Raw genomic sequence first — 19771 nt, forward strand, 5'->3', positions numbered from 1 at the left:
CAGACGTGGCAACACTTTGAAACAGCTTCCTTACCACACACGCTTCCCTCCCTACTTCTCCTGAAGTAATCTGTTAATGGACCCAGACTAATTATCTTTTTTATGAGAAACTTTAGCAAATCTTTTATCTAGGAAGGCAATGCTTTGCATTAGGTCATGTTGATAAGGTGATGAGAGAGAATATTTCATCCAAGAATACTGCTATTTCCTGAAGGGGTAAAAACCCCACAGGGAAAACCCCTGTGGTTCTCATAGGTAGGGCTGGTCTATCTAAGCTGATAGCACAGTTCCGTCCAGAGAAGGGAGGCAGAATAAACTTATTCATTCTCGGGGACTCTTGGGATAGGTGTGTGTTTTTCACATCTTGAAGACTCACGGGCCCTGAGCTGGATAAATGTCCCATTCCTGAAGGACCTCTCCAGAATCCAGATTGCTGAATCTTCCCTGCTGCCTAGAGGGGCTCCAAACCACCTCTTGACAATGGGAAACTGCATGGTTAATCACTGGTTTTCAGTTTTGTTTCTGGTAAGTGATGTTTGACTTCCTATTAATCAGGAGGAATTAAGGAGAAATCATGTTTGTTAATATTTGTAAAATAATTTGAAAGGGAAAGATTCCATGCCAATTATTGGGTTTCTCAGGACCAGTTAGTTAAAAAATACAACTCTGGGTCAGATGAGAGGACAGAGGCAAATAGCATGCAATTGTTCATGTTGTCAAATCACAAGTATTTGGAATTTCAATCTGTTTTCATTTTCTGTCGTCTCCCTTTCTCTTCCATCTCACTTCTAACTACTACCATGAGTGCTGATTTCTCTGTCTTTCCTATACTGGTCCCGTCAAGATTTCAAAAAGTCGCTGAATGTTTGAGACGAAAGTGATCTTAGAGATCATCTGGCCCAGCACTACCCACTAGAAATATAGCAAACCACATAATGTGTTTCCTAAATTTTCTAATACCTGCACTGAAAATGTAAAAATAAACAGGTGAAGTTAATATTTAACAGTATAATTCATTTAACCCAACATATCAACAGATCCTTTCAGTATGTATTCAATATTGAATATATTAATAAGATAATTTACATATTTTTATTTTTACTGAGTCTTTCAAATCTGATATGTATACCCACAGCACATCTCAGTGAAGACTAGCCACATTTCAAGTGCTCAGCAGCCCCATGTGGGTAGTGGCTGTGGCATTGCATAGTGCAGATGTAAACCAACTTATTGATTGTACAAAGGAAAATAAGACCTAGATGTCACACAATGAATTGACTGAAGAGGCATCACTCGAACCCAGCTCCCCAGTGACGTTCAAGCCAGAACCCCTTTACCACCCTATGTATGCACAATCCCTTTCTCCTAACACTCCAAAGCCTCTCTCTACTCTCATTCTTCCATTTCTGAGCCACAATTGAGCCTGGGGCTCCCTGTGTCCTTTCTCACTTTCCTAGATCTTCATTCATTACTCTTTCTCTTTTCTCCTATTTTGCTTTTGGGTCCCACAGGCGAAACAGGAGAAAAGAGAAGGTGTGATGCTTCTTTTTTCTCCTGTCCACCCCCTCGCCCCCCCACCAGGTGCTCCAGGGAAAAATATGTGAGTTTCCCTGGAGGGTTGTTTGTTTTACATTTAACAAAAGTGCTTGTTTTGTCAGGTTATCCCATGACATATTTTAAATGCTCAGTGCCTTATATTGAGTTCCTTTTGCACAATAATGGAAAAAACACTAGTTTAGGAGAAAGAGAACCTGGCAAGTACTTTGAATTCTGCTACTAACTGGGTGACCTTGATCAAATTATTTATCCTCTCTAGACTTCAGGTCCTGTATGTGCATGTGGGGGGGGGGACTGGGCAGGGGAGGGCAGCAAGAGATTAATAAAGTGACTAGATTAGATACAAATATAAGGGTGTTTCTAGCTCTAAAATCCACATTTACCTGCATTTTGCCCCTCTTATTATTTTGCTGGGAGAGGTTACCAGCTATGATGGTGACTCACATTTAACTCTCTAGCTTTGAATTTCCATCCCCCACCAAACCAGCTGGCAAGCTTAGACTTCTCATTATCTCTGATATATACTCCTATGCACTGATTTTTAAATAAAAAATAAATTACTTAAAAATCGTTTTATTCCTCCTTCCTCCCAGGTCTTGTAGTTTACCTACTTTGTCGTTCATAGTGGAGGAAATGACAGCTAAGATGGGGAATGGAATTCCTTACTCCTAGATATCACTGTATTTCATCATTTGCCTTGCCTACAATTGATGATGGGCTGACACAGAGTTATTTGGCCCTGTGTCTCTTTGTGATCCAGAAATATTTCTGCTCCCTCTAAATAAACTTCTCTCCTCTGTCTTCCAAATTCTGGAGGTATCTGTGACTGTTGACTTTCTTTTCTTTCAAAGACGTTTCTCTGGAAGACACTCAGCTCTGGAAAAGGGTATCTGAGCAAAGGAGGCAGGAAGAAATTGATTGGTAAAGGAGGTTCGGTGGTGACACAACTCTGTAGCTAGCATTTATTGATCTCTTACTAAGCCCCAAGCATTGCATTAATCACTTTACACGCATTATCTGACGTTAGCCTCATAGCACTACTATAAAGTAGGTCCTGCTATTATCCTCATTTTACAGGTGAAGAAATTGAGATTTAGAAAAGTTAAATCACATGTCTGTCTGAGATTACAGAGCTATTAATTGGTGATGCTACAACTTGACTCCAATATCACACTTTAAATCACTATGTTATAGTACTAAAGGTGTGTGAGTGGTCTAGATCTAGGGAGTCTGAATAGGCCATGTCCTAGGCTAAAGGTCCTTTGCCTGTTGTGCTGAGATGGTTCTGACTTACACTGGGTCGAGGGATATATACTAGCGCCCTGGAGACCTGTCGAATTACAGACTGTCGAATCACCTCCACACTTGAGCTAGAGACCAGTTGGTTGGTCCTCAAGGCAATGGGCAGTGAGTTCCAAATTTCACGTTTAGCCAGTGCAGAGACAGAACTTGGGACAAGCAAAAGCAGTCTTAAGAGCTCAAATGAGTCCAAAGGAAAAATAGATTAATTTGAAAAAAGACTCACAATCTGAAAACAGGAAAATGTATGTCAGGGTGTAATTAAAAAGGCAGGCCCATCTGGAATGGTTTAGTTCTTTTCAGATAGGTATTGTTATAGATGCTAAATTTGTTCTTTGTTTCTTCAGATATCCATTTATTCACTTATTGCCATCTTTTAGGTGCAACAGTTTGAATGCTGTAGTCCAAGAATTGGCAAATGTTTCTGTAAAAAGCTAGATAGTACATATTTTAGGCTTTGCAAGCCATATGGTCTCTGTCCCAACTACTCTACTCCGTCATTGTATCACAAAAACAGCCATAAACAATACAGAATTGAGTAGCAGTGGCTAAGTTTCAATACCACTTTATTTATGGTCACTGAAATCTGAATTTTATATAACTTTCATGTGCCACAAAATATTCTTCTTTTGATTTTCTCAACCATTAGCAAATTTGAAAATATAAAATACAAAAAACCATTCTGAGCTTGCAGGCTGTGGCAAAACAGGTCATGGGCCATGGACCTCAGTTTGCTGACCATGCTCTGGTCTAATGCATGTCTCAAAGTGTTGACTCACTCTGAAAGCCAGTTAGATACTGGCAGGATTGTACTCGTTTAAGATGAAAACAGGTAAACACAAAATAGCCAAAATGGCGACACTCTTCCTATCCCTATCCTTTATTTACTCTTTCCCATACTCAAATTTCACTTTATTCCTTGCATGTTTTTTTTTTTTTTTTTTTTCTTCCTCTAGGCTGTTTGGTTGGGGCTGAATATTTTCCTGTTTGTGGATGCCTTCCTGAAATATGAGAAGGCCGACAGATACTACTACACAAGAAAAATCCTTGGGGTGAGTATCACGGTTGTGATGGAGGAATCCTATTTTTTCCTTATCTCTGATTCTGGCTTCTTTGTGACCTAATGCCCTGATATCCTCTAGGGCTAGGGTTGCCAGAAAAAGTACAGAATGCCCAACTGACTTTGAGTTTCAGATACATGACAAATTATTTTTTGATATAAGTATGCTCCAAATATTGTATGGAACACAGATATATGAAAATATTTATTTTTTAAAATCTGAAGTTAAAATTTAGCTTAGCATCCTGTATTTTTATTTAATAAATCTGACAACCCCATCTAGGGCACACTACCCAGACCCAATAAAGGAAACATGCCATAAAGAAAACTATTAGGCAATGGTTTTCAAACTGGTTTCCAGAAAATCGGGTGTTCCTACAGGGTATGAGGGGAAGGCTAACTGGGCAGTGCTCCTGCTCCTGCCCCTGTTTCAACCAAAGCAGCCTATATCTATCTATGAATACCTGCTTACAATTTTAAGGAAGTGTTTGGGTTTTTTTAAAAAAAAGGAAAGTAAAAAAGAAAAAACAAACACAACTTGAAAACACCGCTGCCATGGAAACATACCTCTCTATCAAATAAGAGGGATACTTAGGGGAGTCTCATGGGTGCTACAGAATTCAAGGCCTGCAGAAAGGAGAGCTCAGGTCAAGGTTACACAACAGAGAAGCTTGGGGAAGCGGCAGATCAAAAACAGAAGAGGGAGGGAGTGGGTAGGGCACATGGGTGTGGAGGTGACCAGGAGGAAGCATGGAGTTGAGGATGGTTCTCTCACAGGCTGATGAACCCGGACACTGCCTGGTTAGAAGAACATATTTGACTGCTACCTCTAGTCTATTATGCAATAACAGAGGATTTTTAAATCACTTTCATCTTGACAGTGTCTTTTTTTTTTCTTAGTAGCTTTCAGTATCCTCCCAATGTACATGTTTAAAGACAGCTTGTCCTTTTATTTTTATTTATTTATTTATTTATTTTTTTTGAGACGGAGTCTCGCTATGTCGCCCAGGCTGGAGTGCAGTGGCCGGATCTCAGCTCACTGCAAGCTCCGCCTCCCGGGTTTACGCCATTCTCCTGCCTCAGCCTCCCGAGTAGCGGGGACTACAGGCGCCCGCCACCTCGCCCGGCTAGTTTTTTGTATTTTTTAGTAGAGACGGGGTTTCACCGTGTTAGCCAGGATGGTCTCGATCTCCTGACCTTGTGATCCGCCCATCTCGGCCTCCCAAAGTGCTGGGATTACAGGCTTGAGCCACCGCGCCCGGCCTGTCCTTTTAAAAAAATGCTTTTTTCTCTCTCCATAATCAAAGAATCCATGTTGAGATCACAACTAATTTGAATGTTCTGTTCATGGTTTATTTCACCCTGCTGTTTTCCATTTTAAATGTCCATCCTTGATCCTTCTTTAGAAAATAACTCCAAAGGAGGTATTAATTTGCTTTAAAAATAGTTTTTTACTAAGAGAATGATGCAATAAATGTGACTAGTTATTAACAGCTTGATTACTGCATAACCAAAATGTCAGCAGCAGAAAAATAAATTATGCTGATGTCCCATGGACATTTTGTTTTTAAAAAATTATTTAAAAATTGTTTATATACGTAGGGGGTATAACTACAGGTCTCTTTCTTTCCTTCTTTCTTTTTTCTCTTTCTTCCTTTCTTTCTTCTTCCTTCCTTTTCTTTCTCTCTTTCTTTCTTTCTTTTCTTCCTTCCTTCCTTCTTTCCTTCCTTCTTTCTTTCTTTCTTTCTTTCTTTCTTTCTTTTTTCTTTCTTTCTTTCTTTCTTTTCCTTCCTTCCTTCCTTCCTTCCTTCCTTCTTTGTTTTCATTCTCTTTATTTTGAGACAGGGTCTTTCTCTGTTACCCAGGCTGGCATGCAGTGGCATGATCATGGACTCTCCCAGGCTTCAGCTATCTTCCCACCTCAGCCTCCTGGGACCACAGGTGTGCACCACCAAGCCTGGCTAATTAAAAAAAAAATTTTTTGTAGACATGGGGTCTCCCTGTGTTGCTCAGGCTAGTCTCAAAACTCCTGGGCTCAAGTAAAATTCCCACCTTGGCATCCCAAAGGCCGGTATTACAGGTGTGAGCCACCTTGCCCAGCCACAAGTACAGGTTTCTTACATGCATGTATTGCATAGTGATGAAGTCTGGATTTTTAGTTACCTATCACCTGAATAGTGAACATTGTACCCAGTGGGTCATTTTTCAACCCTCACTCCCCTCCCACCCTCCCACCTTTTGTAGTCTCCAATGTCCATTATTCTACTCCGTAGGACATTTCATTTTTAAGGCCCTATTTTAAAAAATTAATTATCAATAATGCTGCTTGCAATGAGATCAAACCATATATTAGGTTGGTGCAAAAGTTATTGCAGTTTTTGCTATTAAAACTTTGCAAAAACCGCAATTACTTTTGCACCAACCTAATAGAAGGGTATAAGTAAAATGTGAAAATCTCCCTCCCACCCCACTCCCCAGAGATACACACACACACACACACACACACAGACATGTACACACACTGACATAAGCTCACAAATGTATCAGACACATAGGATTTGTTTTTGAGGTGGGTACTATTGTTTATTCACATTTTCATTTTCATATAGTCAAATTTGCTGTTTTTTGGTGTACAGTTCTATGAGTTTGGGTAAACACATACAATAGGACACATAGTTTTTTTGTTTTAACCGAAAAAGGGATCACTTTGTAGATATTGGCTGGAAATTGTTTATGTTACTATATCTCACATATATCTTTTTTTTTTTTTTTTTTTGAGACGGAGTCTCACTCTTTCGCCCGGCCTGGAGTGCAGTGATGCCACCTCCTGGGATCAAGCAATTTTCCTGCTGCAGCCTCCCGAGTAGCTGGGATTACATGTGCGCACCACCATGCCTGGCTAATTTTTTGTATTTTTAGTAGAGATGGGGTTTCACCATGTTGGCCAGGCTGGTCTCAAACTTCTGACCTCAAGTGATCCACCAGCCTTGGTCTCCCAAAGTGCTAGAATTACAGGCATAAGCCTCTGCACCCAGCCTCAGATATCTTTCCATGTGAGTGCCTAACCAGTGGTGTGCTGAAACCAGCTCATATCAGGTTGCAATGCCAGTTGTGTGCATCTCTTCCCAACTCTACATTCAGTGGTGTTCAATGACATCAAGTTAGTGTCTTGAAATCTGCCATGGTAGAAGTATTTACATCATCAAAATTGGCAAATGCTAGAAATCAGGAATCCCCCTCTGCCCAAAAAGCTAGTCATTAAAATATTTACCATCACTGCATCACTGCATAGAGCTCTCAGCCTTTTAAGAGAATAACAATTAATTACATTGATATACCATAATTTATTTAAACATTTCACAGGTTATTTCTTCAACTCATGCTCTCCTTGGGAAAATACAGAGAGCAATTTGATTCACTATGAAGTAGAGCAGATAAGCAGTAGAGGAAGAAGTTTAAATCCATAGTCAATGATGCATTAATGGCAGCAGGAGTTCAATTATAACACCAGTGAGTGGGGATCTAGAGAAATGAACATACATTGGCATATTTAAATGTGCTGCAATGAGGAAAAAATGTTTTCCCTAAAAAGAATTCATCCTATACAGATAGCCACCACAGAATATGGAACTGTGAAATTATAGTCCTATATTTTCAATTCACTTGCCAATTTTAGCTTTAAGAAATCTCTGTGATTCAAATAAGCAAGTAGTGGGAACCAATGTGGAAATGCAGGATCTCTGAGATGAGCAGAGGAAATTTACTCAGAAATGGAACAGGCTGTCTGTATCAAAAACAGTCGGAGCGTGACTCAGCAGAGGGAGAAAACACAGGTCATGTGGAAAAGCCAGAAATGGAAAACAGTAGGGCAGCTTTTGTTCACCACACTGCCTGACATTCTTAGCCATTATGGATACTAGACAGGTCTTGTCCTGGTGTATTAAACTGATATCACATGTTCCTGGGTTTACGATGTAAGGAAAAATCAATTTTGTGCTTCATAGATAATTAGAAAAAGGCCAAGAAATTGTTAACCTTAACCCATACCCCTCCTTTTAGAAAGTCTCTGACATGCACACAATATAAGGTTGGCCAGTCAGCTGAAATGCAAAAAAATTGCCTGGCTGCTGCTGTCAGCTCCTCTGCTATGACAACATTGTCACACTCTATAGCAGTCCCAAGTTCGTGAAGTAGACTCAGAGACCAGTTGTACAGAGTTGAGGAGAGAAGTCAGATTTAGCTGCCATGGAGTTAAGCATATTCTGTCCAGCTTATACCTAGCAAGGCCTGTTTTTCTGGGCTAAATACTTCTTTGAAGCATTGATTTCTTGTCTCCTTTGCTAGCAGCTTCTACTGCTGGATCAGGTTGTTCTTGATTTATGCTGTCTGGCCACCTAAGGAAATCAGCTTAAAATTTTGCTTCTCTGAAGTTCTCCCTTCTCAAATATCTACCTGTTTAAAAATTTTACTCTAAGAGGTTTGCTAGTCTTGACTAACTTTGTTCAATTTTTAAAGACATCTTAATAGAATTGCTTAAAATTTTAAGGGTTTTTATTATACAACTATTATGTGCTTATAACTGCAATATTAGAAAATACAGAAAAGAATAAAATACTATCTGTAATTATACCTCTAAGTATGAGCTTTATTTAAAATGCAAATAAAGGTATATATGATCCTTGGCCAGGCATGGTGGCTCACGTCTGTAATCCCAGCACTTTGGGAGGCCAAAGCAGGCAGATCTCTTGAGCTCAGGAGTTCCAGACCAGCCTGGGCAACATGGCGAAACCCCATCTCTACCAAAAATACAAAAATTAGCTGGGTGTGGTGGTGCACACCTGTAGTCCCAGGTACTCTGGAGGCTGAGGTGGGCGGATGGCTTGATCCCAGGAGGCGGAGGATGCAGTGAGCTGAGATCTCGCCACTGCACTCCAGCCTGGGCAATAGAGCCAGCCCTTGTCACACATATATATGTTATATGAGTGTGTGTGTGTGTATATGTGTGTGTGTGTATATATATATATATGATCCTTAGGACTTTTTTACAAGTGGCAAATAACAAAATTATAATTAAGAGTATTAAGTAAAATGTTGCATCCATAGAATGTTTTGCTAACATGTAATCATTAAATTCTATTCTCTTTCATGTTAGTAAATGTAGTCAAACATTTCCAAACTACTGTCATGAGAATGTCTCAATTCAATATTAAATTCAGTATATTTTATGTATTCTGCAAACAGAGCCTGGCCTGATGGGGTTAGCTACTGAGAGAGAGGGGAGGGAGCTGTAGCCCTGTTCATTTGCAGGCCTCAGACGAGTGGGCTGGGTCAGTGGCTCACATGCTAGATGGTGAAATGAAGCAGCTAATGGTCTCTTTTTCTCCTCTGCTTTAGTCAACATTGGCCTGTGCCCGAGCGTCTGCTCTCTGCTTGAATTTTAACAGCATGCTGATCCTACTTCCTGTGTGCCGCAGTCTGCTGTCCTTCCTGAGGGGCACCTGCTCAGTGAGTCCCAACCACTCCTAAGTCAACTTTCACATTAAAGAAGGAGACCCCAGACTCCTCAGTAGGACACCCTAACACCATGCTCCTAGGAATGGAAGGCAGAAGTCTCCTTTGGTAGCTAAGGGGGTGGGTAAGGGTGGGTGAGTATTGGCATGCTATGTGCAAGAAGACATATTGGTTATGGGTTAGTGAATTTAATAAAGCTGGCTGGAGACATCTGACCATGATCACTTTACATTTGTAGTTATGCAGTCGCACACTGAGAAAGCAATTGGATCACAACCTTACCTTCCACAAGCTGGTGGCCTATATGATCTGCCTACATACAGGTAATGCAGGCAATCCATGAATCTGCAGACTCCAGGGCATTCAGAATCTTGCTTCATTCATCCATCCATATGCATATTCAAAAATATTTATCGAGCACTGGGCACTATTTGTCAGGCACTGTTCTTGGCCTATTTTCATGAGCTTAAGTTCTATTCCTTTGGGAACAGAGTAAGTATAAAAAAAGATCTCTCTGCAATCGAGGGTTTATTGGGCACCTTCTGTGCACTCAGCATTCTGCTAAGCACTATACTGTAGGGTTCTTCTAGTCTCATGGGGCACACCTGCCGTGATGTTGCTGAGATGCCTCTTAACATTTCTTTTCATCTTTCCATTTAGCTATTCACATCATTGCACACCTGTTTAACTTTGACCGCTATAGCAGAAGCCGACAGGCCACAGATGGCTCACTTGCCTCCATTCTCTCCAGCCTATCTCATGATGAGAAAAAGGGGGGTTCTTGGCTAAATCCCATCCAGTTCCGAAACACGGTGAGCTGACTTTCTAGCAAAGCATCTGAGATCAGGTCATGAGCAGGAAGTGCACAGGTGGACATTGTGTCAGGCTGACATTTCTCCTTTCACAGACAGTGGAGTATGTGACATTCACCAGCATTGCTGGTCTCACTGGAGTGATCATGACAATAGCCTTGATTCTCATGGTAACTTCAGCTACTGAGTTCATCCGGAGGAGTTATTTTGAGGTCTTCTGGTATACTCACCACCTTTTTATCTTCTATATCCTTGGCTTAGGGATTCACGGCATTGGGTAAGATCCTCAAACCCTCATTTTCATGGCCCAGCCCCTGACCTTGCATAACTCTTTGTCCCAAACCATCCTTCTTTGTCTATTTCAGTGGAATTGTCCGGGGCCAAACAGAGGAGAGCATAAATGAGGGTCATCCTCACAAGTGTGCAGAGTATTTTGAGATGTGGGATGATCATGACTGCCACTGTAGGCTCCCTGAGTTTGAAGGGCAGCCCCCTGAGGTAAGAGCCCTATGGGCAAGGACAGACTCTTGTTAGGAGCTGTTACTGTTATTATTCTTATTATTACTCTTATTGTTATTATCATCATTATTATTAGCTCAGTCCTGTGCTGGGTCTTATGAAGGATATCCATGGGGTTCCTACCTTTAAGCAACTTCCAATATCACTGGCAACAGGCAATTACAAGGGGATCTTGAAGAGAAAAAACTAATAGTTCTTGCATGTTGTGAGACCTTCTGCAAAGGTAATAATGATAGCCCACATTATTAATTGTGTTTATCATCTGCCAGCCTTGCTGCATAATATGGATTATTTCATTTATATATAGCAATAATCTATGATAATCTATGAGATATGTACTTCTTTTTTGTCTAAATTTTGAAACAAAAGGACAGGAATCCAAGAGATTAAGTAAACTGACAAGCTCTTACAGTAAGTAGTGGAGCTTGAATACAAGCCCAGGCCTTTTGGATTCCAAAGGTTTGAACTCTTGACCACTATACTGCCCCAAAGCTCAGCTGTGATATTCCAGTCAAATTCTGGGGGAAATAAAACATTCTTGAAGTGGGCTTTCTTTGGTGTTCTAAAACTATGCTTGGAAATTTTTGTTAGATACTGGGCGATCACAAAACTGTGTTCTAGGGAACTCAAGGTGTGCCCCAGGGTAATTCTTGCAGATATTATGATTTACCTTCGCTTGCTCACAAAATAGGTTATATTGAGGAGTAAATGGAAGGGGAAGGTTGATTTGTGGTGCCTCAAAGTACTCTGAGAATGATTAAGGTCTTTAAATCAGATTCAGGATTAAGAGCAATAGCTTAGTTCTCATCTGGAACACGAAAAATATATAAAACAAAAAGCCTTCTAAAGTTGGCATTTTAATTCAGCAGGAAAAGGATAAATTAATAATTTTTAGTACAAGAAGATCATCATCTGGGAAAAAAGGTATATTTTCATTTCACACCTTGCACTAAAATATGAATCGAGGATACATGAAGCAAAAATTTACATGTAAAAAAACCCATAAAAGTACTTTAAGACCACATGGGAAGTTTTTTCTAATACTGAAATGGGGAAACATGTTTCTAAATAAAATAAACCATCCTGAAGCCATAAAAGAAGAGATATTTTTGCATAGCAAAAGAAATCCCCATCGGGCCAGTCACAGTGGCTCACACCTGTAATCCCAGCAATTTGGGAGGCTGAGGTGGGTGGATTGCTTGAGCCCAGGAGTTTGAGACCAGCTGGGCAACATGGCAAAACCCCATCTCTACAAAAAATGCAAAAATTAATTGGGCATGGTGGTGTGGAGGGTGAGGTGAAAGGATTACTTGAGCCTGGGAGGTTGAGGCTACAGTGAGCTGTAATCATGCCACTGCACTCCAGCCTGGGTGACAGTGAGATCCTGTGTCAAAACAAACAAATAAACAAAAATTCCCATTGTAAATAAAGATAGACAAAAAATTACCAAGTAGGAAAAGTATTTACAACTCACAGGCCATGGACTAATTTTCTAATATATCAATAACTCCTAGAAATCAATAAGAAAAAGCTTAATAACATGATAAAAAGAGATAAAGAAGATATGAGCAGAATGATCTCAGAAATGGAGATATATCTTTATCTTAAATATATGAAATGATGCTTAATGTTATTCATAATGGAAAAAATGCCAAATAAAACCACAAGAATCTGTTAACCTGATAGATTAGCAAAGATAAAAAACCTGCTAATGTATGGTGTTGGCAAGAGTATGGAGAAATGCTCTTATGCATTGCTGGTGAGAGTTTAAACCTATACAACTGCTTGTAGAGAGTGATTTGGCAGTAGCAATTAAGCTTTAAAACTCGACTTCCAATTTATTCCACCAATATACTTAAATATGTGTTAAATTACATGCGTTAAGTTATTCATTACAGCATTGTTAAATAGAAAAAAAGATTGGAAACAAGTGTCCCTCAATGGGGAACTAGTTACATTTTGGGACTTTCATGCAGTGGGATAGTCTGCAACCAGTAAAACGAAAGAGAGAGCACCATAGACACTAATAGGGACCAGTCTCGAAGATGTTAAATGTAAAAGGCAGGGCAGTGTATATAGTCTCCTACATTTGCATTGAAAAGATCATTTAAATGCCTGTTCTCCAGAAGAATTCACAAAATAATAACATTACCTCTGGGGATCTGGAGGGGCAGGAGGATTTGCTTTTTATTGTATATCCTGTTGTACTTTCAGATTTTGTAACATATACATGTATTACCTATTTAGAAACTAATTTTGTAATAAGATAGATGGAGTGCTAGCTACACAAATAAAGAATGGACCACTAGCTACACTAATAAAGAAAAAAGAGAGAAGATCCAAAAAACACAATCAGAAATGACAAAGAGGACATTACGACTGACCCCACAGAAATTAAAAAAAAACCCTCAGCGACTACTATGAACATCTCTATGCATATAAACTAAAAAAAAAAAAAACCTAGAAGAAATGGTTTAAAAACCTAGAAGAAATGGATAAATTCCTGGACACATAATACAACCTCCCAAGACCAGACCATGAAGAAATTTAATCCCTGAGCAGACCAATATTGAGTTCCAAAACTGAATCAGTAATAAAAAACCTACAACCAAAAAAAGCCCAGGACCAGACAGATTCACAGCCAAATTCTTCCAGATGTATAAATAAGATCTGGTACCATTGCTACTGAAACTATTGCAAAAAAATTGAGGAGGGTCTCCTTCCTAACTCACTCTGTGAGGCCAGCATCATCCCGATACCAAAACGTGGCAGAGATACAATGAAAAAAGAAAACTTCAGGTCAATATCCTTGATGATCACCGATGAAAAAATCCTCAACAAAATACCGGCAAACTGAATCCAGCAGCACATCAAAAAGCTAATCCACCACGATCAAGTAGGCTTTATCCCTGGGATGCAAGTTTGGTTCAACATATGCAAACCAAAAAATGTGATTCATCACATAAAGAGAACTAAAGACAAAAACCATATGATCATCTCAGTAGATACACAAAAGGCTTTCAATAAGATTCAACATTCCTTCATATGAAAAACTCTTAGCAAACTAGGCATTGCAGGACATATTTCAAAATAATAAGAGCCGTCTATGACAAACCCACAGCCAACATCATACTGAATGGGCAAAAGCTGGAGGCATTCCCATTGAAAACTGGAACAAGACAAGGATGCACTCTCTTACCACTCCTATTTAACATAGTGCTGGAAGTCCTGGCCAGAGCAATCAGGCAGGAGAAAGAAATAAAAGGCATTCAAATAGGAAGACAAAAAGTCAAACTATCCCTGTTTGCAGACAATATGATTCTATACCTAGAAAACCCCATAGTCTATGTCCAAAAGCTCCTAGATCTGATAAACATCTTCAGCAAAGTTTCAGGATACAAAAGCAATATACAAAAATCAGTGGCATTGCTATACCCCAACACTCAAGCTGAGAGTCAAATCAAGAATGCAATCCCGTTCACAATAGCCACAAAAAGAATAAAATACCTAGGGATACAGCCAACCAGGGAGGTGAAAGATCTCTCCAATGAGAGTTACAAAACACTGCTCAAAGAAATTAGAGATGACACAAACAAATGGAAAAACATTTCATACTAATGGATAGGAAAAATCAATATCATTAAAATGGCCCTACTGCCCAAATCAATTTACAGATTCAACACTGTTCCTACCAAACTACCAATGACATTCTTCACAGAATTAGAAAAAAACTATTTCAAAATTCATATGGAACCAAAAAAGAGCCCAAATAGCCAAGGCAATCCTAAGCAAAAAGAATAAAGCTGGAGGCATCATGTTACCCAACTTCAAACTCTACTACAAGGCTATAGTAACCGAAACAGCATGGTACTGGTATAAAAACAGACACACAGACCAGTGGAACAGAAATCATGTTGCATACCCATGACCATCTGATCTTTAACAAACTCAACAAAAATAAGCAATAGGGAAAGGACTCCCTGTTCAATAGGTGGTGCTGGGGTAACTGGTTAGCCATATGAAGAAGATTGAAACTGGACTCCTTCTTTACACTATATACAAAAACCAATTCAAAATGGATTAAATACTTAAATGTAAAACCCCCAACTATAAAAACCCTGGAAGACAACCACCCTGGAAGACAACCTAATACCATTCAGGACATAGGCCCCGGCAAAGATTTCATGATGAAGATACCAAAAGCAAATGCAACAAAAATGAAAATTGACGAATGGGATCTAATTAAACTAAAGAGCTTCTGCACAGCAAAAGCAACTATCAAGAGAGTAAACAAACAACCTAGAGAATGGGAGAAAATATTTGCGAACTACACATCTGATAAAGGTCTAATATCTAGCATCTATAAGGAACCTAAACAAATTAACAACAACAACAACAAAGAATAAATTATCCCATAACAAAGTGGACAAAGTCTCAAAAAAAAAAAAAATGGGCAAAGGACATAAAGAAACACTTTTCAAAAGAAGACACACATGCAGCCAACAAGCATATGAAAAAATGCTCCACGTCACCAATCATTAGAGAAATGCAAATCCAAACCACAACGACACACCATTTCACACTCTTCTTTTATGGCTTCAGGATGGTTTATTTTATTTAGAAACATGTTCCCCCATTTCAGTATTAGAAAAAAACTTCCTATGTGGTCTTAAAGTACTTTTTTGAAGAAATATGTGTATGGTATATATACCATTTTAATCATTTTTAAAGTAAACATTGTGGCCATTACTTTACTCATGTATAATACTTTTTCACACCTTAATTATTTATCTCCATTTCCTAGAAGTGAAGTTCCAGGGTAAAAGAGAAAGAACACTTTTGAGGCTATTGAGATGTGCTGCTCAATTGCTCTCTGGGAAGATGTTGCCAGTTTGCATTTTCAGCCATGTGAAATGCATGTTCAATTTGCATGCCCACGTGAACACTCCCATTTCCCTGAATCCCAGTTAATGCTGGGCATTATTACTTAAAGTTGTTTTTCAATTTGAGAGACTAAAATGGTATCTTGTTTTAATATTTATTACTCTGACTATTTCTGAGGCCAACATTTTTTTCACATTGTTATTACCCATTTCTTAAATATATTTTTCCTCAAATTCAGCTAGGGAATTTTTTCAAATAAGAAATGGCACTGAATTGCATAATGTTCACTCTGTTTGACTTATCCCATCTCTGCCTCTTCCTTCCCTAGAGATACTCAAGGAAGTTATTTGCTTGCACCAGCTTAAGAAACCTCACTTCACACAGTCCCAATGTATTACACTTGAGCAACTGTGCAAGAAAGGACATAATTTAGTATTGCTAGGAAGTACATTTTTAGTAGTTCCTGTACAGGTAGAAACAAACTGCTGCTTTGCAAAGATCTCAGGGATAGAAAGGCTGCTTTATTTACTTGTTTGTTTATTTATTTATTTTATTTATTTTGAGATGGAGTCTCGCTCTCTCGCCCAGGCTGGAATGCAGTGGTGCGACCTGGGCTCACTGCAACCTCCTGGGTTCAAGTGATTCTCCTTCCTCAGTCTCCCGAATGGCTGGGACTACAGGCGCCCACCACCACACTCAGCTAATTTTTGTATTTTTAGTAGAGATGGGGTTTCACCATGTTGGCCAGGCTGGTCTTGAACCCCTGACCTCAAGTGATCCACTCGCCTCAGCTTCCCAAAGTACTGGGATTACAGGTGTGAACCACCACGCCTGGCCGAAAAGCTGACTTTAAAAAAAATGTAAACAAGGCAAAAAAAAAAAAAAGTTACTACGTTAAATGTTTAAGCACTTGAGAAAGGAGGTGATGGAATAGTACTGAGTTTTATGAGCCAATAGCATCAGCCACATACTTTCCCTTTCTTGTGTTTATTTTATTTTTAATCATCTGCTTCTATTTCACATCTACTTTCTCTGTTGGTTTATTAGATTGGACAAGCTGTCCTCGAAGATAATCTTAGATTCTTAAAATTAAATCTTATTTTATTTTATTTTTTTATTTTTGGATACAGTGTCTTGCTCTATTGCCCAGGCTGGAGTGCAGTGGCGTGATCTCAGCTCACTGCAACCTCTGCTGCCTCCCGGGTTCAAGAGATTCTTATGCCTCAGCATCCCACGTAGCTGGAATTACAAGCATGCACCACCACGCCCAGCTAATTTTTTGTATTTTTAGTAGAGACAGGGTTTCGCTATGTTGCTCAGGCTGGGTCTCCAACTCCTGAGATCAGGCAGTCTGCCCGCCTCAGCCTCCTAAAGTGCCAGGATGAGCCACTGTGCCAGGCCTTAAAATTAAATTTTACATGTAATTTAAGAATAAGGATATTTACCATGTGTCCCATTTCTGTGCTTTTCTCTTGCTTCTTGGTCAGACTTGTAAATTTCCAGGAATTGGTCTGTTTTATGAATAACAGATTAGCAAACGACACCGTTGTCTTTTATTTTTTCTATTTCCGTCTTCCAGATTTGGTGAAATTAGTACCTTAAAAATGATACACGTTGGAGAACTCAGTAAAGAACGAAGGATGAACTGCTACACAAGTAAGTCCTAAACAAGAAATTAATGTGTAATCTCATTCTTAACCCTGTCTCTGTGCAGTCTTGGAAGTGGATCCTTGCACCGGTCATTCTTTATATCTGTGAAAGGATCCTCCGGTTTTATCGCTCCCAGCAGAAGGTTGTGATTACCAAGGTAAAGAATATGCACTTTCCTCTTGCTGTGATGAGTTGTCTTCTATCAGACTATAGAACTAAATTTTTATGTTGTCACCCTGAAGGGAATAAAGAGGAACTTGGAGGCCGGGCACCGTGGGTGGTAATCCCAGCACTTTGGGAGGCCAAGGAGGGCAGATCTGTTGAGGTCAGGAGTTCGAGACCAGCCTGGCCAACATGGCGAAACCCCGTCGCTACTAAAAATTTAAAAAAAAATAAAAATAAAAATTAGCTGGGCGTGGTGGTGCCCACTTGTAATTCCGGCTACTTGGGAGGCTGAGGTGGGAGAATCGCTTGAACCTGGGAGGCGGCAGTTGCAGTGAGTCAAGTCGAAGTCACGCTATTGCACTCCAGCCTGGGTGACAGAGAGAGGCTCTGTCTCAAAAAACAAAAACAAAAACAAAAAAAAACTTGGGTTTGGCATACAGTGCTGGACAGAACTGGGAAAGAGGGGCTTTGCCGAAATCATCAGGATGATTGTTTGGTGCACACAATGTTTGTTTATAAAGTTGAATTGGTTGCCACCATTTAAAAATCTGGATGGAAGCTTTTGTTTGATTTTTTTCAAAGCTATTTCTTGCTTCTCTTGAAGAATCAGAAAACCTGATAACATTGTCATGGTTCCGTATTGCAACCACTATCTGGAGCTAAGGAGCTGCTGCCCTCTTTAGAGAGGATTTGTGTTTGTAGTTCACCACTGTCACCAGCCCTCTAGCTTCACTCATTTGCTTTATCTGCCTGTCCTGTCGCCATTAGAGTTTGCCTTCTTTGGTCTATGTGCTTCATTCACAGGTTGTTATGCACCCATCCAAAGTTTTGGAATTGCAGATGAACAAGCGTGGCTTCAGCATGGAAGTGGGGCAGTATATCTTTGTTAATTGCCCCTCAATCTCTCTCTTGGAATGGCATCCTTTTACTTTGACCTCTGCTCCAGAGGAAGATTTCTTCTCCATTCATATCCGAGCAGCAGGGGACTGGACAGAAAATCTCATAAGGGCTTTTGAACAACAATATTCACCAATTCCCAGGTAGGTCCTTGAGACCAGAAGAGTCCCAGAGCAGAATGCAGACTGGCAGAAAAGAGAAAGCAATTCTTCCTTGAACCTTAAGTTTGGTACAATAGAATAGGATTAAAATAAATACGCAGAAGTCAACCATGGGAACAACTATATTTCTGGGAGGATGTTTGAGGTTGGAGGTGGAGGGGAGTCTTCAGTTGCCCGTTATCTTCTGTCTTCTGCCAGGATTGAAGTGGATGGTCCCTTTGGCACAGCCAGTGAGGATGTTTTCCAGTATGAAGTGGCTGTGCTGGTTGGAGCAGGAATTGGGGTCACCCCCTTTGCTTCTATCTTGAAATCCATCTGGTACAAATTCCAGTGTGCAGACCACAACCTCAAAACAAAAAAGGTATAATCCCGTATATCACTTTTCATCTGACCTGGGTCTGACAAGTCTATTGCATTCTTGGGTTAAGTTCTTTACAATTGATAAGAGCAAGCTATCCCTGGGGTTATGAGAATAAGTGACCACTTCTCTTGGCCAGGAAATCCACTTCAACAGATTTTTCATAAGAACAGCGTCTTCTTTTCTATTTGGAGTTTAAGATAACCCTGACCAAAGATGTTGGAAGGCTCTTTCCTAAGGAAAATTGTCAGAACTCTGAACATTTCTGCTGCCTAAAGTTTGCGGCTCTGTAAATGTGACTTTTAAGGTCACCTAATAAGGCTATGTTCTCTTTTGCTGATTTCAGATCTATTTCTACTGGATCTGCAGGGAGACAGGTGCCTTTTCCTGGTTCAACGACCTGTTGACTTCCCTGGAACAGGAGATGGAGAAATTAGGCAAAGTGGGTTTTCTAAACTACCGTCTCTTCCTCACTGGATGGGACAGCAACATTGTGAGTCCAAACAACACACTAATTCCCCTAGTAAACATAAGACGAATGTCAGACAAAGGATAGTGCATATGGATTAGAAGTTATTTCTTATGATTTCCTACCTGCCCTCACACTCACACACAAGTTTAAAAGTGGTGGAAAGAAGGAAGAGGCAGCTATCAGGACTTGGTTTTTCTTTTCTTTTTTTTTTTTTTGAGACAGAGTTTTGCTCTTGTCACCCAGGCTGGAGTGCAATGGCACAATGTCGGCTTACTGCAATCTCTGCCTCCTGGGTTTAAGCACTTCTCCTGCCTTAGCCTCCCGAGTAACTGGGATTACAGGCATGCACCACCACGCCCAGCTAATTTTGTATTTTTAGTAGAGACGGGGTTTCACCATGTTGGTCAGGCTAGTCTTGAACTCCTG

At 39.9% G+C, this 19771-nt stretch overlaps 1 protein-coding gene across 1 annotated transcript in view; it reads left to right on the plus strand.

Annotated features, from left to right (window-relative positions):
* Positions 1-283: 283 nt before the first annotated feature.
* Positions 284-19771, plus strand: part of NOX1 (NADPH oxidase 1) — a 26059-nt gene continuing 6571 nt past the window's right edge. The window contains exons 1-11 of the mRNA XM_011954573.1: positions 284-525; positions 3813-3908; positions 9311-9421; positions 9666-9750; positions 10088-10239; positions 10335-10516; positions 10605-10737; positions 17357-17449; positions 18262-18497; positions 18714-18876; positions 19220-19396. Coding sequence (XP_011809963.1) covers positions 481-525; positions 3813-3908; positions 9311-9421; positions 9666-9750; positions 10088-10239; positions 10335-10516; positions 10605-10737; positions 17357-17449; positions 18262-18497; positions 18714-18876; positions 19220-19396 — 1473 coding nt within the window. The 5' untranslated portion in view covers positions 284-480. The remainder of the gene's footprint in view (positions 526-3812; positions 3909-9310; positions 9422-9665; positions 9751-10087; positions 10240-10334; positions 10517-10604; positions 10738-17356; positions 17450-18261; positions 18498-18713; positions 18877-19219; positions 19397-19771) is intronic.

This window comes from Colobus angolensis, unplaced genomic scaffold (genome assembly GCF_000951035.1).
Source record: "Colobus angolensis palliatus isolate OR3802 unplaced genomic scaffold, Cang.pa_1.0 Scaffold385, whole genome shotgun sequence".
Classification (NCBI taxonomy): Eukaryota; Metazoa; Chordata; class Mammalia; order Primates; family Cercopithecidae; genus Colobus; species Colobus angolensis.